The sequence below is a fragment of the Leucoraja erinacea genome, unplaced genomic scaffold (assembly GCF_028641065.1).
Source record: "Leucoraja erinacea ecotype New England unplaced genomic scaffold, Leri_hhj_1 Leri_481S, whole genome shotgun sequence".
Taxonomy (NCBI): Eukaryota; Metazoa; Chordata; class Chondrichthyes; order Rajiformes; family Rajidae; genus Leucoraja; species Leucoraja erinaceus.
In genome coordinates this window covers 34,229-58,214 of record NW_026576382.1, presented here as the reverse complement: position 1 = coordinate 58,214, position 23,986 = coordinate 34,229, and the positions used below count along the sequence as shown (strand labels likewise).

The following is a 23,986-nucleotide window of genomic DNA, read 5'->3' as shown; positions in this document are numbered from 1 at the left end:
TACCGGAAGTCGCGTGTCGCATTGAAAAATGGCGGCCGTGACGTTCCGTCACGTACTACACGCCAGTCCATTGGATTTCGGAGGAGTGGTCTATCTTGGTCCTCTAGGATCTTTGCGCTCGACCGGGGGTGCTTTGGGGTTGAAAGGGGAGGGCGGCCCTTTAAACGGGATGGCGGACATTTAAAGGAATCGGCCAACAATATTCCGGTCCCCAGGGCGGTGACGTTTACACCCAGAGATGTTCACACGTGCACTTTCAGTCCGGGTCTGGGTTCCTGCAGCGACCTCAGTTCCTTCTTCCCGGTCGCACTGAACTGATTCCCCCCCAGCCTGAAACAGTCGAGGAATAAAGATAAAATAAACAGATGAAACAACAGTGTCAATAACTGGGACCGGGGTTAATATTTCAACAACATTTACAGAACAAAATCACAGGAGAAGCCCGTGGATCCCCTGATATTTTATCACATTAAACATAAACACAAACACTCACCAGATCCGCTCTAGACTCGGAAGGTTCAATATGAGGTGGCGGAGAGCGGGGACAGATCGGTCTGTGAGGGAGTTCATTGCCAGCTCCAACATCGTCAGTGACGTGTTTGTACTGAGGGCGCTGACGAGATCCTCGGCTCCAGAATCTGTGAGACCGACACTGTCCAGCCTGGAGATGAGAGAGAGTGAGGGTGAGGGACACAGAGAGACAGGAGACGGTGCAAATCCCCAGTGTTTATCAGTGACACAATTACTGATCATATTAATGTTCAGTGTCAGACACCCAGTGAGTGTGAACACAATCTCTCACAGTCTGGGACTTACCACAGTGACTGTATTTTACAGTCCGGGTTCCTCAGAGCATCAGACACCAGTTTCACTCCGGAATCTCCCAGGTCGTTGTCTCCCAGTCTAAACACAAACGGACAGAGTAAGAAACAAACTGATACAAACCCCGGTGAGGCTGAGATAGAGAACTTCTCCCAAATGGATATTTATGGAAGCACCTCAGCTAATTATTAAACAAATATCCGTGGTTGTGGTATTTGTTGAATTTCACCATTTATTCTCATTCCCCGCCGACCGGGAAATGTTTCCCGTGCAGAGAACGCGCGCCCCGGGGGTAGGATTACCGGAGACACAGGGAAGGAGGGTAAAATAGGAGGGTGCCCCCTGTGCACAGTGAAGGGGTGCTGGACGGTATAACAAAATAGTGGAACAATTTTACAGTTCAGTGTTATCGTCAAACGGACAGTTACCCCAAGCTCTGACACTTGTGCAGAGCCGGACCCAGCCGCTGGAGATCTTCACACTGAATGCGGCAGCTGTCCAGATCGAGGCGTTTGATTGTATCACAGAGCCTGATGGCATGAGACAGGACCGCACAGTCAATCGGAGTCAGCCCCAGTCCGTAGAATGAAAGTTCTTCCACTGATCCCAGTGTCTGCTGAGCCAGTAGAGGATTCTGACACTCAAACAGGTAGTGCATCGTGTTCAGGAGCCTCCGTTTACCAGCTTCACTCCCTGTGTTTCCAGCCCGGCGTTTAACCTCCCCCTTCACCCAGTCAATCACTCGGCAGATTGTTTGATGAGGGAATTGACCCAGAAACTCCTCCAGGATCCAAGCTGCCCATGGGGAGGAGAGACCAGCGACAAAACGGAGAAATACTTCAAATCGCCCGTCTGTCATGCCGTGGGCTTCAATGAGGAGTGTTGTGATATCCCCGCGATCTACAGTCAGGAATTGTGCGAGTGCGGCTACAAACTCTTGGACGGTGAGGTGCGGGAAGGTGTACACTACGCTCCGGGCTGAATCCTCTCTCTCCAAAAGTTCCATCAGGAACCCGGACAGGAACTGGGAAGGCTGCAGATTGTATTTGATCAAATCTTCATCTGTGAACACAATGTTCTTCTCAGCAACTCCAGTGAAGGCCATCTGACCAACCCTCAGTAACACCTCACGGGGGCTCTCAATCCCACGGCCGTGGTTTTTCAGGATATTGTAAATAAAATAGCAATATAATTGGGTGATCGTCTTGGGAACTCGCTGCGGGTCCCGGTGTGTTTGTGTGAAGAAGGGGCCAAGTGTCAGGCCGAGGATCCAGCAGTAGGAGGGGTTGTAGCTCATGGTGTACAGGATCTCATTCTCCTTCACATGTTTGAAAACAGCTGCTGCCACCGTCTGATCTTCAAAATATCTGGTGAAATATTCCTTCCGTTCCTCACCAACAAATCCCAGGATTTCAGCCCAGACACTGATCTCTGCCTTTTCCAGTAAATGTAACGCAGTGGGGCGGGTGGTCACCAGCACTGAACACCCTGGGAGCAGCTTGTGCTGGATTAAACTGTACACAATGTCAGACACTTTACACCGAGATTCAGGATCTGGGCACTGGTGCTGAGGTTCTGTGTCTCTCCGACTGTCAGCAAAATCGATCCCACCCTTGAATTCATCCAGACCGTCGAATATAAACAGCAATCCCTCTGGGTTCTTCCAGACCTCTCCTAGCATATTACCAAAATAAAGATATTGATTCAGAATCAGTTCCTTCAAGGTTATTCTGCAGTTAATAGTGTTCAAATCCCGGAATTTGAAACTGAAGACAAACTGGAATTGTTGGTATATTTTCCCTGTGGTCCAGTCATGAACAATTTTTTGCACCATTGTTGTTTTTCCGATCCCCGGGACTCCGGCCACTGTTGCTGAACTCCCAGATCGAAATTTGCTCCAGGAAAAACTGCTGTGGAACAATTGATCAGTCCTGATTTTTTCCAGTTTTCCCCGGAGACATTCCTCTCTCCACTCTTCATGGTCCCGGCCTCTTGCCAGCAGCTCACGTTCCACCAGTGTCCGATCTCGAACTGTGGAGATGATTGTGAGCTCAGCATATCGATCAAGTAGCTGGAAAACCTTAACCTTCTCCTTCATCAGGATGGTGTTCACGCTCAGTGTTTCAGTCTGTGCTCGCAGAGTCTCCTTGTGTTTCTGTTGAACATCTTGCACAGGAACAGGCAGATAATGGACACATGTTAGATGACTCAACTCAAAACTCAACATTAAAATCTACAAGACTGAGTTCATTACCCTTCAATTAAATCAATTCACTGACTCTTTGGTTATCTACCTCTTTTGTTACACTCGGACTATCCTTGATCGGACTTTCCTCGTTTTACCTTGCACTAAACGTTATTTTTCTCATAGTTTATCTATAATGTAAATGGCTCGATTATCATCACATTTTGCCTTTCTGCTGACTGGATAACATGCAACAACAGCTGTTCACCGTATCTCAGTACATGTGCCAATACACTAAACAACACATACAGACAAAGAAGCAATCCATAGTGAATCCCCGTGTCAGTCTAGCAATTGCTTAGCCTGCGATCTTCTAATTTCCCATTCTGCAAAGCTCTGAACAGTTGCAGTATTACGTCAATTCTAACAAGTCATTGGTGTGAACTGTACATTTCAACACTCACCTTCCATATGAGAGGGTAATCCAGTTAAACCTCTGGTGATGTTCATGTATTCTTGTGGATCAGGACCTGTTCAAATCAATGAGTATTCATTAAACCAGACTTGAATAACATTGTTAACTCCAGTGTTTCAATGTGATATTCAGTTCAGTGTGTCGATTTACCGTACCGAGATCCTGGATTTCTTTCAGTATTTTGTCCAGCTTTGGTAATTGATTCTGCATTTTCACAAAGGATTCCCACATCACACGCCGGGCACGCTTGCCATTCCCCATCACCAGACTGAGGAAGAGTGTGGAACTGTCTCTGCGGTTTCCCTTTACCGCGAGCTCGGCGACACTCTGTGAAGAACAACAATGAGTATATAGAGAAGCGACCGAGACAATGCTAATGGGGAGGGAATTAGCTGTTCAGTGATGGGATATTCCAGTAGTTTTGAGCATAGTGACAGGCATTGGTCTGCCTCTTCATACACCCATGACACTGTGCTGACAATCTGTGTACACCCAGAGTCCTGACAGTGTGAATCTCGGTTCACACCTGGCTATGTCCGAGAACGCAGCAGAGTACAGCACGGGAACAGGCCATTCAGGCCAACGATGGCTGTGTTGAAATTGATGTGAAATTAATCTAATTCCTTTTGTCCTCACATGGACTGCATCCCACAAGAATGGACGCGTCCAGTCCAACTTGCAGTTCTTCCTCCTCTGCATTTTGAAGCCATTATGTTCCCGCAAACCTTCCACATAGGCGCACCGCAAGGCTGCGTACTCCCCGCTCTCCTCTACTCCAATGACTGCATCTCCAATGACTCCTCTGTCGAGCTTGCAGACGACATAACACTGATTGGAGTGACCCAGGATGGGGAGGAATCTGCCTACTGACAGGAAGTGTCTGGCGCTGGCGGCCTGGTGCCATCGCAACAAACTGGAGCTCAATGCACTTAAGGCAGTGGAATTGATAGTAGACTTTAAGAGACCTACTCTCCTCACCCCCACTCACCATCAACAACACCACAGTTACATCTGTGGAGTATTTTAAGTTCCTGGGAACCAAGGGCCTTAAATGGGTGGCCACCATTGACTCCAGCCAAAAATACACAACAGAGGATGTACTTCCTGCGGCAGCTGGGGAAGCACAATCAGCCACAGGCAATGTTGTTCCAATTCTATACTGCCATCGTAGAGTCCGTCCTCACCTTCTCCATCATTGTCTGGTTTGGCTCAGCCACCAAGCATGACATCCGGAGGCTGCGGCGAATCGTCCAATCAGGTGAGAAGGTTGTTGGCTGCAACCTTCCCCCCATCGACGAACTGTACACTGCAAGAACCAGGAAGCGAGCGGGCAAAATCGTCTCTGACCCCTCTCACCCTGGCCACAAACTCTTTGAATGACTTCACTCTAGAAGGCGACTCCGGACTGTCAAAGCTGCCACAGCCAGGCATAAAAACAGCTTTTTCTACTCAATGACCAAAAATCTGTAGCCTCCTTTTGCTCTGTTATTTTATTTAATTCACATGCTTAATCAATCATTTTTTTATTATTAATGTTTGTTGTTTTATGTGTCCTTCCTAACTTTCACTGTATGCCATGGTGTCACTTGCAGGCGGAGCACCATGGCAAATTACTTGTATGTGAAAACTTGGCCAATAAATGTATTCACTTATTTATTCATCAACATTCTTACCCTCTTTGAGCCGGCATTCACTCATTGAACAGATAACTTTTTTATTTCAATGCCTACCCCAGTTTTACCCAATCAAAGACATTCCTCTCTTGCACATTTCCTGCAGCTCATCCCCTCCTTTCACTGCACATTAACTCGGCTTCTCTTCCCACAGATGCGCAAATAACACGGTTGTTTATATTGTAGATTTTTAGCAAATGTACTTTTGTTTATTTTATTTTTCAATTGAATTATAAGCGAACAGTTTCATGTCTAAGAGTAATTCCGCAGGTCAGACAGCATCTCTAAATACTGAGTTATTTTGTGCAGCACATTGTGTGTTTTTTTTTTGTAAACCAGGATCTGAAGTTCCTTGTGCTGATGCCTAATGATGCCTGTGGTTTAATGAACTGAACTCAATGTGATCAATGAAACAGATGGCACTTGAGAAGTATTATCGTTTTTGATTCTGGTTTACAAGTTCACTGCTCCCTGACCATTGTGCTAAGATGCATGTGTAGGAAGAACAGCTGGTTCAGAATGGAACTTTCTCAGAAATCCCCAGATCACAGGTTTTATTCCTGATACCAGATCTACAGGACGCAAACTGCTCAGAGATCAGTGTTTCCATTGCACTATTCAGTGCGAGGTGAGTGGACCTGTATTGGTGACTATTCCCCAAAATGCCGTCAGTTCCGTGACAGAAAACAGAAGTTACCGTGTTCATTCCACTTACCCCGTGTTCTTGTTCATTGAAACATCCCTCCTGTCTCACCATGAAGCCGAGACTTTCAACCTCTTCTTCAATCGCCTGTTTCAGTCTCTCCAGATAGAATTTTGTCAGTTGGAACAATTGGTAGTCGCTCCACTGTGTCAGGAGCTCAGAGAATGTAGGCGTTAGATCTGTGTATCCAAAGAGAGAAACTAAACACCATCTGAATCAACCCCCTTGGCTCCCGCTACAACAGAAACATTTCAACAACATCCTTTCAACAACAACACCCTGGAGAAAGTACAACGCAGAGCAGCCCGCTTTGTAGGTCACGAGTACAAGCGCAAATCTAGCGTGAATAATATGCTGGCTTGTCTCGGATGGGATACCCCAGAGCTCCGCAGAATCAGGCTAAGACCTATGGCAATTTACAAGGAGATTCACAAAATCACGCCATCAATCTCCCGTCATCCCAGAGCACTTACTCGCTAAATGTCAATAAAGTTTGTTACCAATATTCCCTTTAGCCAAGAACGATAAGGGAATGGAATGTGTTACCACCCAACACAAGCGCTGCTCCCGATGTTAAAACATTTAAAATGGGGATCTAGCAACTAGATGTCCTCAACTTGGTGAAAAAGGCCCACTTCAAAATGTAATCACTACTCTACTCCAACCTGTGGCAGATAACTTCTGATGAGCTGTTTGCGCAACAATCAACCATAACCAGAACCAGAACAGCACCCTCATCCTGACTGTTCCTGCCCCCTAATTAGTATAATCAAACAGAATATCAGAATAAGACAATGTGCTGGAGCAACTCAGTGGGTCAACCACCATCTCTGGAGGACACAGATAGGCGATGTTTCAAGTCTGGACCTTTATTTAGGCTGCTTGTGGTGGCAGTGAGTGGGAGAAATGTGGACAAGAGGAGGGCAGGTCAAAGCCTGGTAAGTACGTTGGATAAAGGTGAGGGGAGTTTTTGATAGGCTGATAATTGGAGACAGGCCAGAGATGAAAGGAGTGAAGAGTTGCAAATTGTGAAGCGAGATGAATTAACATGTGTAAAGGGAGAAACCTGTGCGAGGTGTAGAATGGTTAGCAACTGGTAAAAGCGTAAGTGTACGGCAAAACAGTCGCCGAGTCCATGCTTTGTCTCGCCAATTGCCAACCACTCTCTTCCCATTCCCACAGCAGCCTCTCTGACCTTGTACACATGCTCAATGAACGAACAGCACCTCAAATTCCGTTTGGCGAGCCTACAATCCAACGGTACGAACAGTGAATTCCCCAATTTTAAGTAACAATCCGCACCGCACACCCGCATTATTTCCTCCCACTCACTCCGCTGTCTCGCACCGATTTTCCCCCTGCCGTTTCCTGCTGTTATGGTTCAATGTTCTTAAACAGAGAAGAACGCAAATAAAATCAGTGATCATATGGTGTAATATTTTTTCGCCAGGTGGATGTGGTAAAACACTTTACAGTATGCAGATTACAGACCATACAGAGTTCGCATCCCCACGCAAAGGGGCAGTGATCTAATTACATGCATATACTCCTATAACCAACAATTCAGCAATATCTTATCTACAGGTCGCAGTACAATGTCTTGCTTCTTAAGATTGACAGATTGTTAAGATTTAGAGCTTCTTAAGATTGGGAGCTTCTTACGATTGACAGGTTCATCTGACAGAGGAATGGTTAGTCATATACGAGACTAAGTGGGACCCGTTGGGTCCCGGCTTCACATGGGAGGGCTGGTCCCCCAACAAAATATTCCACCTCTCCACCAATTCCAATATTGATGGCCAGTGGGGGGGGGGGGGGGGGCTTTCTGGGGCGCTAGTATGGGTGTTGTGGGCTGAAGGGACTGGCTTCCAGAGGGAAAGTATGGACATTGTGGACCGAATGGATTATTGGGCTGGCAGCTCAGTCACTCAAGCCCGGTGTGCTGGCAGTTCACTCACTCAAGGGTGGTGGGCTGCCAGTTGACTCACGGCTATTTCTTGAAATTTCATGTCAAGCACGGTGCAAGGCCACCAAATTCGAGAGCAGTTTCCCACCACTTCAAGCAGGGTGCAAGGCCACCAAATTTAAGTGCAGTTTCATACCATTTCAAGCAGGATGCAAGGCCACCGAATTCTAGTGCAGTTTCATGCCATTTCAAGCTGGGTGGAAGGCCACGAAATTCACGTGCCGTTTCTTGCCATTTCAAGCAGGGTGCAAGGCCACCAAATTCAAGTGCAGTTTCATGCCACTTCAAGCAGGCTGCAAGGCCACCAATTTCTAATGCCGTGTAATACAATTTCAAGCAGGGTGCAAGGCCACCAATTTCAAATACCGTGTCATACAATTTCAAGGAGGGTGCAAGGCCACCATACTCAAGTGCAGTTTCATACCATTTCAAGCAGGGTGCAAGGCCACCAAATTCAAATGCAGTTTCATACCATTTCAAGCAGGGTGCAAGGCCACCAAATTTCAAGTGCAGTTTCAAACCATTTCAAGCAGGGTGTAAGGCCACCAAAGACAGAGAGTCGTGACCTCTCCCGCCACCATCTTACAGAGACTGAGCCACGCCCAGTTCCGGGTTTGATAGTCCCTCCCCTTCCCACTGGAAAGGGCGTGGCCTTCATGGCATGATTGTCAGGACCATGTCAGAATACCAACATTTTTTAAACACTAATAACTCTTTTACTTTTCATCGATAGGAAAAATCCTCGACACCTGATGAATGGAGGGGGACTCTGAGTATGTTTGCTAAAAATCCAGTGGTACGTGGTAGCGTTTTTTTGTAAAATCAATATACAGCGCAAAGAGGAAGTGGTCAATATTAAACTTTTAATTATATAGAAGGCACACCACTTTTCAATGAGGCACACCACTTTTCAATGAGGCACCCGACTTTTCAATGAGGCACCCCACTTTTCAATAAGGCACACCACTTTTCAATGAGGCACACCACTTTTCAATGAGGCACCCCACTTTTCAATGAGGCACACCACTTTTCAATGAGGCACACCACTTTTCAATGAGGCACGAGGCACGCCACTTTTCAATGAGGCACCCCACTTTTCAATGAGGCACCCCACTTTTCAATAAGGCACACCACTTTTCAGTAAGGCACATCATTTTTCAGTAAGGCACATCACTTTTCAATGAGGCACACCACTTTTCAATGAGGCACACCACTTTTCAATAAGGCACGCCACTTTTCAATGAGGCACCCCACTTTTCAATGAGGCACACCACTTTTCAATAAGGCACACCACTTTTCAGTAAGGCACATCACTTTTCAGTAAGGCACATCACTTTTCAATGAGGCACACCACTTTTCAGTAAGGCACACCACTTTTCAATAAGGCACCCCACTTTTCAATAAGGCACACCACTTTTCAGTAAGGCACATCATTTTTCAGTAAGGCACATCACTTTTCAATAAGGCACACCACTTTTCAGTAAGGCACATCATTTTTCAGTAAGGCACATCATTTTTCAGTAAGGCACACCACTTTTCAATAAGGCACACCACTTTTCTATGAGGCACACCACTTTTCAATAAGGCACACCACTTTTCAATAAGGCACACCACTTTTCAGTAAGGTACATCATTTTTCAGTAAGGCAAACAACTTTTTTGGTGCATTACCGCCACCAACTGGCATGGAGTGTGGATCAAACAACACCATTACATATTCTAATAACCTATATCCTTCCGAACAAATTGGTTACCCTAAGAAAAAGCATCAGGATTTGATAGCACTTATTTGAACTCCCTTGCAAAATATCTACCAAATCAAATTGTACTCCTTCTTTTCTGAACTGCTCACTCATCCGTTCTCTCTCCTCCTCATACCTCTCACAATGTACAATGACATGCTCTATCGTTTCCTCTTGCCCACAGTATTCACATCTGCCTGTATTATGCTTGCCCATTACAAAAAGTGTACTGTTCAGACCAGTGTGTCCAAATCTAATTCTTGAAATCACTGTCTCCTCTTCTCTGTTCTTTCCTGCACATCTCATCTTTCCCACTTTCCTCTGGACTCTGTAGAACCACCGTCCTTTCCGCTCTTCCTCCCATTGCTTTTGCCATCTTTCCTTCAGTCTTTGCTTAATAATGTCTTTGATTTCAGTTTTACCTATGTTAATAGTTAAATCAATCTTACTTCTTTTTGTTACCTCTTTTGCTACCTTATCTGCCATTTCGTTTCCTCTAATGCCAATGTGTGCTGGTACCCATAAAAATATGACTGTAAGCCCCATCATTTGAATTCTGAATAGTGTTTGTTGTATTTCTATCAAAATGTCTGGTCTATTGTCTGAATGACTGTGCTGTAAACTCTTTATTGCTAAACTTGAATCTGAACAAATAACTGTCCTTAAAGGCCTAGTATCCTCGACCCACTGTACTGCTAACAATATTGCAATCATTTCACCTGTGTATACTGAGACCTCATTATTGATCCTCTTCCCTACTTTGATGTGAAATTCTGGTACAATAAATGCTACTCCTACTTTATCTACTGAATCTTTTGATGCATCTGTTATAAATTTGGACAAAACTGTAGTATCTGTCAATGTATTCCTGTATGATGACTGAATTATACATATGCTGTTTATCCTTGTTTTTCTGTTCTAATATTGTAAAGTCTACTGTTGCATCTGGAAGTATCCAAGGTGGAATTGAAGGTAATGGAACCGTTGGAACCACATTTAATTGGGCTATGCTAATTTGTATTGCTCTCTGGGTCACTGTCCATCCAAAACTTTTTGTTTCCCTTCTCTCCTTTTCCCAGCATGGTTTGACAGTAACTTGTACTGGGTGTTCTTGACTGTGGCCCTGTAGGTTAATCCAGTAATTCAATGAAAGCTGTGTCCTTCTCATCTCTAGAGGCATCTCCCCCATTTCAACCTGTAATGCTGCTGTTGGAGTTGTTTTTATTGCACCTGTACATATTCTCAATGCCTGGTATTGAATGTTGTCTATTTTCTTAAGAGAAGTACTTGATGCGGACCCATACACCACACAACCATAATCTAACACAGATCTAATTAACCCAGTGTATATAGCCTTCAAAGCTGTTCTATCTGCCCCCCAATCACATCCAACTAAACATCTCATTACATTAAGTATCTTCTTACATTTGTCCACTACTTTCTGAATATGAACCATCCATGTAATCCTCTCATCAAACCATAAACCTAAAAATTTATAGTATTTTACTCTCTCCAATTCCTGGTTATATAATTTTAGTTTTACCTCACTATCAATTTTCTTCCTAGTAAAAAACATTATCTTTGTCTTTTCCACAGAAAATTTGAATCCCCATTTATATGACCACTCTTGTACCTTTATTATAGCCCTCTGTAGTTTCTGCACAATAAACTTCACATTTCTCCCCCTTTTCCAGATTGCCCCATCATCCGCAAACAGTGAAACTCCCATTTCATTTACAATTTCTTCATATACATCATTTATCATTACTAAAAATAGTAAAGGACTTATTATGCTCCCTTGAGGTGTTCCATTTTCAATATCTAATGTTCCTGAGTATTGATTTCCAACTCGTACTTGTATTGACCTCCCAAATAAAAAATCCTTAATCCATTTAAATATACGACCTTTAATCCCCAATTTACCTAGTTTCACTAATAACCCTTCTCCCCACATCATATCATATGCTTTCTCAATATCAAAAAATACAGCTTCTACACTTTCTCTGTTAATTTGTGCTCTCCTAATTTCATGTTCTAAACATATAGCTGGATCCATGGCGTTTCTCCCCTTCCTGAAACCACTCTGGTAATTGGATAAATATCCTTTATTTTCTACATAATATATTAACCTTTCATTTACCATTTTTTTCATTACTTTACATATGCTGGATGTTAACGCTATAGGCCTATAATTCCCTGGGTTTGTCAGATCTTTACCTGGTTTTCCTATTGGGACTACTACTGCCTCCTTCCAGCTTTGCGGTAATTTCCCACCCTCCCACACTTTATTATAAAATTCTAACAAAAAATCCTTGGATGTTTCACTGAGATGGTTTAACATGGTGTAACAAATCTGATCTTTACCTGGTGCTGACATCTTGGTTTTTCTAAGAGCTCGATTGAATTCTGTCTTTGTGAATGGTTTGTTAAGAACATCGTTAGTGTCTTCCTCATATCGTATTAACTGTATATTCTCTGCTATAGTATTTTCTTTTCCTTTTCTTCCTTCTTCACTAACATTGTCTGAACTGTGAATTTTAGCAAAAGATTTTGCCAACATCTCTGCTTTCTCTTCATCTTTCACTGCTGTAATTTCACCGTCAGTTAGGATTGGATATTTGTATTCTCTTTTAATTCCTTTCATTCTCCTTATCATTCCCCAAACTTGACCTACTTTTGTCTCCCTTCCCACTGAGTTACAAAATGTCCTCCAAAATTCCCTCTTTGCATTTTTTTATTACTCTTCTTACACTTGCTTGCAACCTTTTGTATTCAATAAGATTCTGAAAATTGTGATTTCTTTTCAAAATTTTAAAAGCTTTATTTTGACACTTAATTGCTTTGTCACACTCCTTAGTCCACCATGGTACACTCTTCTTGTTGTGCTTACCTCCTTTCTTTTTAATGGACTTTGTTGCTGCCTCTAAAATGGCTTCACAAACAGAAATATTTAAATTATCCACATCTTCATAAATATCAATTTTCTCCATTTCTTGATCACTAATAATCTTAAACTTCTCCCAATCAGCACCACTAAAAGACCACTTCTGTATTCTCTCTGTATTATACTCCTCTAAACTCACTCCTACTACTATTTCTATCGGGTAGTGGTCACTTCCTACCGTTGTTCTTCGAATTACTTCCCATGAACAAACACCCGCCAATGAGTCTGACACTAGTGTGAGGTCTATGGCCGATTCTGACCCTGTTCTGATGTTGATTCGTGTCCCACTTCCATCATTAAGACACACAAGGTTTTTATTCTCCATTAAATCCTCAATCACCATCCCATTTTCATCATTAGAATCATCCCACAACGTGCTATGAGCATTAAAATCTCCACAACATATAACTTTCCCCCCTAAATACCCAGCAAGTTCGTCCATCAACTCCATTGAAAGCCTTTTACACGGATTATAAAAATTAACAATTTTAACCTTACCTTCTCTTGTCCAAATTTCAACCACTAAATATTCTAATTCTGTTCCTTTCACCAACAATCTATAATGTATTCCTTGCCTTATAAATATTACACACCCCCCTCCACTCCCCTCCCCCCTATCTCTACGGATACTATCATAACCTTTGATGACAAAGTCTAATGAAGGCTTAAGCCAGGTTTCTTGAATACATATGACTTCTGGTTTCTTCTTTAACTCTTTAATGAATCCTTTAAACTCTTGTCCATTTGCTATTATGCTCCTTGCGTTCCATTGTAATATAATCAATTTGACCTATCACCAGAACCTTCCTGCCTTCCATCTGCTTCAAGCTTTTTATTGATACTCTCCCATGATACTTCTTTTAAACCCAAAAACTTCTCTGCTCCCTTAACAATGATTTTTATTTTTTCTGTTTTGTGTTTAACCTGATCAGTACAGTTGATTACGTATGCAATGAAAACAATAAGCTTATCAGCTGTCAGTTCTGTGTGAGTTTTGACTGCTTGACTTTCCTCTAATCTCAAAACCGGATGATTCTCTCTCCCAATTATATCCACTCTTCCCCTTTGTCCTTGCACCTTTTTCACTGCCTCTGAGTAGCTTATGTTACTTACTGTTTTCACTTGCTGAATCTCCACAGCCCTCTTCCTGACTTCACATCCCCCATACGTTACCCTGTGCGGTCCTCCGCAATTGCAGCATTTATCCTGCATATTTTCTCTGCACTCTTCAAATCTATGCTCTCCTCCACACTTGGGACACCTCTGCTTCCCCTTACACACCGCTGCTATATGTCCATACCTTTGGCATTTATAACATCGGAGCGGTGGAGGGATATAAGGCCTCACTGGAAAGATCATGCATCCGATTCTCACTTTTTCTGGTAGTTCAGACTGCTGAAACTCCAGAAGCACAGACAAGCTCTCTACCCTCTTACCCTCCACTGTCCTTAACAATCTCTTAGCTACACTCACCTGGCCACCAAAAATACTCCGTTTGAGTTTCTCCAGGTCTTCATCTACAGGAATACCTGTTATTACTCCCCTTGTCACCCTACTCTCACCCAGAGTCTTTCTTTCACTCACCATCTTCTTGCAAACACTTTCAATCTTCAGAGCCTTATTTTTCTGCTCCTCCGTTTTACATATTATTAACAAGTTCCCGTCTCTCAAAATCTTAGCTGTTTCCACCTCTCCTACCTTCTTCTTTAGCTCCCTGGATAAAGCTATCGGACTTAAATTGACATGCTCATCTTCCTTTCTGAACTTCAGTATTATTTTAACCTCCTTCCTTTCAACCTTTTTCCGAACCGTTCTCCTATCCTCCTCTGAACTGTTCCCTTCAAAACTCCTTTTGCTGCTTTGGCTGAGCTCGTTTTGCCTGACTCCTCCTTCTCCTTGATTCCTCCCTGATCTCTGACTAGATACTGACGTCCAGTCACCAAAAGCCCCATCATCTTGGTCTTCGTCATCCTCTAATCCTACCTGAGTTGCCATTTGATCCAGTCACAAACCAGTTTATGCCAACCGCCAACTCCTAGTCCCTCTTCATTAAGGCACAGTTAAAAGGCCCAGTTAAACCACCCTTTTTCATTTTCAAACCAACCACCTTTTTCATTTTCAAACCAACCACCTTTTTCATGTTCAAACCAACCACCTTTTTCATTTTCAAACCAACCACATTTTTCATTTTCACACCAACCACCCTTTTCATTTTCAAACCCACCACCCTTTTCATTTCAAACGAACCACATTTCTATATTAAACCAACCACATTTCCATTTCCAAACTTCATTTTCAAACCATATTAAGGGCACTTACAGGTCAGGAAAACCACACTCACAGTTTAGTAGACATGTGTTCAGTGTTATTCCCAGCTCAGACTGAGAGTCGGGACCGCTCGCTCGGGTTTATAGTCCCTCCCCTCCCAGCGGAAGAGGCGCGGCCTTCTTGGCGTGATTGGCAGGAGAGAGAATCTCAACATTTTTTAAACATTAATAAATATTTTATTTTCATCGATGGGAACAATCCTCTTGTCCTGTGCAGTGGAGGGGGTCTGAGTAAAATGGCCAAACATCACAGTCATAAGTGGTAGCCTTATTTCTAAAATCAATATGCAGTGCAAACAGAAAGTGGTCAAGTTCAGATTTTTAATTATATAGATGTACTATCTTCAAGAAAATGAAAAAATTGTTAATTCTAAAGTTGATTCGCCTTTTAATGACTTTGTTGTGACTGCATCTTTTGGGAAAGCATTTGAAGATTTGGTTGCAACATGGAGGCACACGGTTTCAGCTGATCATCTAGATGGGTATCCTTCATTTGTGATCTTAAGGGCGTCTTGATTTGGGTTAGGTAGGAGAATGTAGAATCGCAGCAATAAGTGGTTGAAAAGCAAGAAAGCATTTTTCGTGCGGGGAGGATTATTTCATTGAATCTTCATTTACTCTTTGGTATTTTAAATACGTTCATTTTTATATTAAAATAACAATATTAAAAGCCGAAAAAAAACATATTAATAAAATTGAAAGAATTTGTTCCACAAAATTTGGATTTATTCAAAAGGCCGCACTTAATGGCCTAGAAGGCCGCATGTGGCCTTAAGCCCGCAGGTTCCCCACCCTTGGATAAGAAATTGGAAGAAGCTGTCCTTGAATCTGGTGCTATATTATCTCCATTTATCTAATATAAAATATGGATGCTTGTTACTTTGAGATAATCTGATAATTTTGTTCCAAGTATTCCTGATTTTGGCCTTGCAGTTAACTGCCAACATTCTGATCACTTGACTAAGCATTCCTACTGCCAGAACTGGATTTGAAGAAGTATTTGTGGATGATTAGTCAACATGTTAGACGGAGAAGTGACATTTCAAATCCTGTCCTGATAAGGGCAAGTTGACACGTGTTGTAGGGATTAATAAAACCAGGATATTCACCATGAATGACAAGGGCCTAGAGACCCCCTGAGAAACACCCATACAAATCTAAGTGCAGGCTTGGCGATCGCTTCGCCCGATATCTCCGCTCGGTTTGCAATAACCAATCTGATTACCCGGTGTCTCAGCATTTCAACTCCCCCTCCCATTCCCAATTCAACCTTTCTGTCCTGGGCCTCCTCCATGGCCAAAGTGAGGCCCACCATAAATTGGATGAGCAGCACCTCATATTTTGCTTGGGCAGTTTACACCTCAGCGGTATGAACATTGACTTCTCCAATTTCAGGTAGTCCCTGCTCTCTCCTCTCCTTCCCAGCTCTCCGTCAGCCCAGTGTCCCCGCCTCTTCCTTTCTTCTTCCCGCCCCCCCCACCCTCACATCAGTCTGAAGAAGGGTCACGACCGGAACCGTCGCCTAGTTCCTTCGCTGCATAGATGCTGCCTCACCTGCTGAGTTTCTCCAGCATTTCTGTCTACATACAAATCTATAGATCCCTAAAGTCAGCAGCACACACAAAGACAACATTTAAAATTCTTGTCATTAGCTGCAGCATAGAATGCAAGTGAAAGGAGGCCTTGATACAGGGAGTTGATTAAGCCTTAAGTTGGAGTAGAGTGTGCAGTTCTGATCCCCATACTGGGGTAATGATGCCTTTGCACTGTAGACCATCCAGAGGAGATTCATCAGGATATTGCTTGGAAATGAATATTTCAATTATCAGCAGAGACTGCATTGATTTGTCATCTTCCTTGAAAAAGGGGGCTGATTTATCTGCCCACCTGTGACAGTGTGCCCCTGTAGATGTTAACTCTCTGAGCTCGGCCCCTTCCCTATTCCCACTTCCTTGTAAGCCTCATTTCTTGCATCAGCTCTACGCCCACTGACAGGGCATCATATATATGTCACAGAAGGTTCACTAACCTTTTTGTTTCTTTGATGTAGAGGCCACTGAATCACCTCCCCAGTTGCCACCTTCAGTCATGATGTTGCCTGGCGTTCCTAAACTCTGTACCTCTGGAATAAACAATATTAACAGAACCATCAGGTGACAATTGCATGTGAAGGACATTGCCTTGTGAACCAACAAACAGCATTACAGTGCAGCGGAGATGTGGAAAACACACCTTCCAAACTATAGACAATAAGTGCAGGAGTAGGCCATACTGCCATTCGAGCCAGCACCGCCATTCAATGTGAATCATGGCTGATCATCCACAATAACCATATAACAATTACAGCACGGAAACAGGCCATCTTGGCCCTACAAGTCCGTGCCGAACAAATGTTTTTTCCCCTTAGTCCCACCTGCCTGCACTCATACCATAACCCTCCATTCCCTTCTCATCCATATGCCTATCCAATTTATTTTTAAATGATACCAATGAACCTGCCTCCACCACTTCCACTGGAAGCTCATTCCACACCGCTACCATTCTCTGAGTAAAGAAGTTCCCCCTCATATTACCCCTAAACTTCTGTCCCTTAATTCTGAAGTCATGTCCTCTTGTTTGACTCTTCCCTATTCTCAAAGGGAAAAGCTTGTCCACATCAACTCTGTCTATCCCTCTCATCATTTTAAAGACCTCTATCAGGTCCCCCCTTAACATTCTGCGCTCCAGAGAATAAAGACCTAACTTATTCAACCTATCTCTGTAACTTAGTTGTTGAAACCCAGGCAACATTCTAGTAAATCTCCTCTGTACTCCATCTATTTTGTTGACATCCTTCCTATAATTGGGCGACCAAAATTGTACACCATACTCCAGATTTGGTCTCACCAATGCCTTGTACAAATTTAACATTACATCCCAGCTTCTATACTCCATGCTCTGATTTATAAAGGCTAGCATACCAAAAGCTTTGTTTACCACCCTATCTATATGAGATTCCACCTTCAAAGAACTATGCACGGTTGTACAATCAGTACCCCGTTCCTGCCTTCTCTCCATATCCCCTGACAGCACTATCTTTAAGAGCTCTATCTAGCTCTGTCTTGAAAGCATCTAGTGAACCGGCCTCCACCGACCTCTGAGCCAGAGACATCCACAGTTTCACAACTGTGTGTAAACAAGATTATAAACCCCTGCAAATTAACAAACAATAAAAGCAGGAGAAGACCACCTAGCTCTTCATGTCTGCCTTGTCATCCATAACACTCTGTCGGATCTATCCAAGGCAGCAATTCATCATTTGTGCCAGATCCCTAAAGCTTTCAAACACCCTGATCACCGTATCGCTCTTCCAGACTAAACACGGTCAATCCCCAACATCCACACCTCACCTGTTTGGAGGCTTCAACACAGAGAAAGAGGAGAAATAACAACAGATGGCGATTTATTGTCACACTCTGCTGGCCCAATTCTTCTTGCAACCGTGACATTCAACAAAAGCTTCCGCACCACCATGTTAGCCATTGCCAAATTCCCCACTAGCTGGAACGGGGAACAAAACATTTAATGGGCCACCTGCAAACGTCTCAACTCTGCTGGAAACTGTAGTCACCACTGCCCCCGTGGCACATTCCACCACATCCCTGGAGATTCCATTACGGAATAGAAGGATTATATCCCAGGGCTGGACTCTGCAGGGTCTCCATTATGTAAGGAATCTGTCAGCAGTACCACCACCAGTCCCACTTCATAGGAGCATCATCCGTCTCATCGCTGCAGGATGCTGCCCAAACCCGCCCAAAGGTTCGTCGGACGGCGTTACCGGCAGGGAACTGGAAACGTCAGGCGCGAGGAGTGGGCTTGTCGGAGGATGAACTGGGGTAATGTTTCCAGTCACGGAAATCGCTATCAAAACATGGGGGGGGGGGGGGGGGGGGGGGGGGGGGTTTCTTGGCAGCCGCGCGCATGCGCGCACGCGAGGCTTCGGCAGTGGGACCTGTGGACGGTAACATCAAAAGCTGACCTGGTTGGAGACCGACTCAGAACGCCAGCAACAACAGCCACATTCGCCCTGAATCGTGGGGCTTGAATCGGCCCGTTCGCGGGGTCTTTCATCGGTCGGCGGGGGCTTCAACATCGGGAGTCTCGATCGCCTCGATGCAGCAGTTTGATTTTAAGCCGCGCCGGGCGCTGAAAAGCCCCACGAACGGGCCGATTGAACCCTTAGAAAGTGGCTGATAAAGTCCGGATTACAAAACATGGGGGGGGGGGGGGGGGGGGGGGGGGCCCACATCTCCAAATCAGGGGGGGGGGGGGGGGGGGGGGGGGGGGGGGGGGTGGGGGGGGGGGGCCCTCCCTCCAGGGCTTCAGCCCATGCTTCCAGGTAGGTGCAGGAGGCGCCTCCCGGGCCACAAATATGGTCGGGCGAGCAGAGGAGAGAGACCTCGGTTCTCAGGAATATGTTCCACTCAGCACTTAGCTGTCCAACGGTATCATCCTCGAGTAACAGGGAATATCCTTTAGGCAGACATTCTCTATTATCAATTCTGTATTACATATGTCATCACCCGAGCTCACTTAACTGTGGGCAGGCGATATCCCTCTACCTTTCAACAATCCCTCGCATCTAAATTGAGAACATTTAGTTATCTTATCGTTGTGTGGGATCTGGACAAATACAAATGACTGTCATTGTTTTCATAAAGAGATATAATAACTGCATATTAACAATTGATAACATAATAGAGAACAGTGGAAAGTGCAATGTTGGAAGGTCCATTGTCAGAATTTGAACTGCCTAACATGCTGCCCAACGTGTCATTTTAGCATTTTCTCTTTTCTCTTTCCTGATTTTCTGCAGCGAGTTTTTAATTTATTTTCATGATACGCCCAAAGCCATATTACTCTTTGCAAAATAGGCACGCCATCTTACTGTGGTCAATGAATGTGTGCCAATAACGTACTTCCTCTCACATACCACACCGCCCCAACTCGTTAGTTCACATTTCTTTATTCAAATGTGGTACAAAATGCATTCCGTGCAACAAATCCTCAAAGTATAATTTCATCCTACTATCATTCTCTTGCATCTGCTCACTCTCAGATGAGGAGCTGTGAACACAGAGCGATAAAAATGTGCAACACTCCGTACAGGTCAGAAAGGTTGTTGCTCTGGCAACAGAGGAAGTGGTTCACCAAATATAACTGAGAACCGTAATAACTTGCTCAGCATCAGAATTTCCCAGTTTCACTATGAATAATTAACTTGAACATTCAGCCATTTTGTAACTGTGAAATAAAATTCTGAAATGTGCTTTTACTCTACCAGGTATTTCAGTAATTTGATGAACCAACTGTTATTTCCAACTGTATAGATGTCAATGCTATGCAGTATTGTTTTAAACAGATTCAAGGCCAAAGCATAGCTCTTGGAGGATATGACTTTTCTGCATCAAATTCTCAGTTGGCTACATTAACAATAAATCCAATGGCCAAAGTTTATCAAGTTATATACTGATTCGAATCACGAAATAGTCGCACAAAATAATTTAGGACAACCCAAAATAGGCAACTTAACTCTGACACAGATTGAGCGAGCAAGCAACTTCCTTGGAAGCAAAAGGTGCTTGGTGGAATGATAAAAGTTTGCGAGTAAACAACAGAGGTGGAAGTGGGGAAGGTGAAGGTTGAAGAATAAGCATGGTGGTACAGAGGCTGGAGTTGTCAAGTGTAACCAGAGGGGAGGGGGCGGACACTTGCCGCGAAGTGGGTAGATGGTATGGGATGAGATGGAATTCTCCCAATCCTTAGACAGAGGGCCGCCCGGAAGTGCGAAATGAAACATTTGTCGTCACATATGTTATAACCATATAACCATATGTTTGACATTACAGCACGAATTTATTCCTCGACCCTTTGTAGTCCACTTTCCACAAACTACAATCTCCTCCAGTTTTATACCTGCGCTCAGACTCCCCACTCCTCCATTCCCTTTGCCCTCCATATGTCTATCCGGGAATTTTTTAAATGATAAAAAAACGAACCTGACCACCACCTTCACTAGCGTGCGGGAAATGAAGTTCCCCCTCATGTTACCCCCTAAACTGTCCCTCAATAATGAATCCCCCTTGTTTGAGAGCTTCAACAATATCTAGTGGGCAAAAGTTTTCACGTGACATTCTATCCCTCTCATCATGACAAACTCATACCATGGAGCCCCATCACAAAACACGTTTCTCTGTCATTGGCACTGCCGTCAACATGAATCTCCTCTGTACTCTCTCATCATGAATGTTGTTTGACCTGTGAATAGAAACTGCAACATGAGATTTCCACAAACTGCAGGGTCTCCTCCATGAGGACCTCTCCGCCTCACATCCAAGACCGGTTTCCATCATCTCGCAAAAACACAGACTAGTAGCGTGCTGATGTGGCAAACAACTACTTGTGTCCTCATAATGAATCCAGAGCACAACAATATCTAGGCACAAGTTTCAGTGACATTCACTCCTCAATGACAAACTCATACCATGGAGCCCCATCACAAACACGTGAGATTCATTGGCACTGCCGTCATGAATCTGCCCACCATCAACATCATGAATGTTCACCTTCAATAGAAACTGCAACATGAGATCCAATGCAGGGTCTCCTGCAATGAGGACCTCTCCGCCTCACATCCAAGACGTTTCCATCATCTGCAAAAACACAGACCAGTAATCTGATGGCAAACAATCTACTTGACTGGATGACCGCAGCTGCAACAACTCGCAAGCCGTTCGATACGACCATTACAAGGCAGCCGACTCAACTTTGCAATAATGCATAATTTATGGATATTTAGTAACCAGTTCTATGTCATATGGAATAGTGATGGACCTCTAATACTTATAATTACATTAATTTCACAGATGAAGGGATCTGAAGTACTGTAGCCAAAATTGTTGATGACGCAAGGGTAATTGATTTGGCCAATTGTTAGGAGGATACAAGGTGTTGAAATGGACATGGGTAATTTATGAGGGGTATGAAATAGCAGACAAGTATAATGTTTCGTTATCCATATCGAAGGAACAGTAACAAATCAAGTATCTGTACCTGCAATGGGAACACCGTACGAAGAGAACCAGGAACCTTAATTTGACAACTAAAGCTGACATGCATATACAGCAGTTAATTATAAAGGTTAATATAACATTGGCAGGATGTTGAAAAGAAAGGTCGGAATGGACCGACACACATTCACATGGATGAAATGGCACCAATAAATGGGACGCAAACTCCTGTATATTTCAGTTTAGATCACAGACCATCCAGGCTTGCAAATATAGCGCCTTTTAGGACAACTTTGAAATCACACTCAAAGAACATGTGTGCCACATGTCCTGTATTGGGTGAATTTATGCCCCTGTCCCACCTAGAAAACCCGAACGGAAATCTCTGGAGACTTTGCGCCCCATCCAAGGTTTCCGTGCGATTCCCGGACGTTCCCGGAGGTTTTTGTCAGTCTCCTGAAGGTCGAAAGTGGTTTCCGCTTCTTCTATGTTCCGGCGATTATTACAAAACGTTAAAAACCGGCCGCGACTAAAACCAAGTTGCCGTTTAACGGTATAATTATAGAATGAGGTGTTGCTCCTTCAATTTGCATGCGGAAGTGGCAATGGAGGAGTCCGGCGACAAAAAATGTACAAATATCAGCATATGCCTTGGCCGACCGAGCGCAGGTGTTCAGTTAAACCCGCGCCAGATTTACGCTTGGTCTCGCCAATGTACAGGAGGTCACATCGGGAACACTGGATGCTGCTGATGAGGTTAGAGGAGGTGCACATGAATATTTATTTAATTTGGAAGAACTGCTGGGGTCCCTGCTTGAAAGTGACGGAGGGCGTAAAGCGGCAGGCGTTGCAACGCCCGCGGTTGCAGGTGAAACATTGTAGGTTGGGCAGGAAGTGTTCATTAGTTTCTAAGTTTGAATCAGCAGAATCCCTATATTTCTTGTTGGAGAAGAGTAAAATTGCGGAAAAAATTATTTATTATTCGGCCATCATCGGGAGAATCGGTGAGGTCAAGATTCCCAATCCCAAGAATGTGGGTCAGTTCTGTAAATCAATGCCTTGCCAGAATGCACGAGGTAGTATGCACCGTAATGTACCGTCACACGGATGTAAGTGTTTGTAATGAGCCAATTGGTCACTGTGCATCGCGGCATAATGAAAACCGCAATGGCCAAGGTAACGAGAAGCTAGTGCGACGAGTGGAGGAGGGATAGAGAGAGAGGGGATGCCGGGGTTACCTGAAGTGACATAAATCAATATTCATACCACTGGGCTGCAAGCTACCCAAGCGAAATATGAAATGCTGTTCCTCCAATTTGTGTTTAGCCTCACTCTGACAATGGAGGAGACATTGGACATTCATCCACACGAGGGTTCGGATGCGGACAATGTAATCGAGAAAGAAACCCCCAACGGTAACGTAATGGGTGGATCTGGTCCAGGCGCCACCACCCGCACTGGGACCTCAGCGTCGAGTGACCTGGTGTGAAGAAGGTCCTTCCACACGGCCCCGACCCAGCAGGATCGGTGCAGGCCCGGAGAGCATCCGCCTATGGGGGAGATTTCACCGCCGTCACTCCCCAAGATCAGACCCCGTCCACTCGGAACCGGTGGAAAAATACTCACCGATTGGCATCTGCTGTTGTCGCTTTTGCAGGCCGATGGCACTCTCTCCACACCCTCCACTCCGAGCGGCCTTCTCCCGTTAGCCTCGCCCCGGAGGGCGAGGTCCGTCTGCCTGCTGCCCCAACCCAGGCACAATCCGCTGCCGCACTTCAACAGGATGAAAACTACCGCCCATCCGCAAAATATACAAAGGCTGCGTATTGAGGGCTGTGCTGAATTAGCATCATCAACGTGTAGGCGGGGTCATGCGCCCGGGGAGAAATTAAACACAACCCAGATGCTGCAAATGTGAAATAAAATTGGAGACAGAAACTTGTGTGAGTGTCGGGTGGAAGGGTCTCCCTCCTGAACCGGTGACTATGCTCCTCTCTCCACACACGCCTCCCAAACTAAGTATTGGTTTATTATTGTACGTATACAGCACGAGTAAAACATTTTGGATGAGTGTTGTCCACAAAGATCGTACCATATA

At 44.3% G+C, this 23,986-nt stretch overlaps 1 protein-coding gene across 1 annotated transcript; it reads right to left on the bottom strand.

Moving 5' to 3' along the window:
- Positions 1-242: 242 nt before the first annotated feature.
- LOC129693923 (NACHT, LRR and PYD domains-containing protein 3-like) lies at positions 243-23,539 on the bottom strand. The gene is made up of 9 exons (XM_055630655.1): positions 23,515-23,539; positions 16,866-16,958; positions 5,871-6,037; positions 3,638-3,809; positions 3,472-3,537; positions 1,251-2,988; positions 817-903; positions 494-661; positions 243-330 (listed from the first exon to the last, which is right to left on the bottom strand). The coding sequence occupies exons 1-9, from the start codon at positions 23,522-23,524 to the stop codon at positions 243-245; spliced, it is 2,589 nt and encodes an 862-aa protein (XP_055486630.1). The 5' UTR covers positions 23,525-23,539.
- Positions 23,540-23,986: the final 447 nt, after the last annotated feature.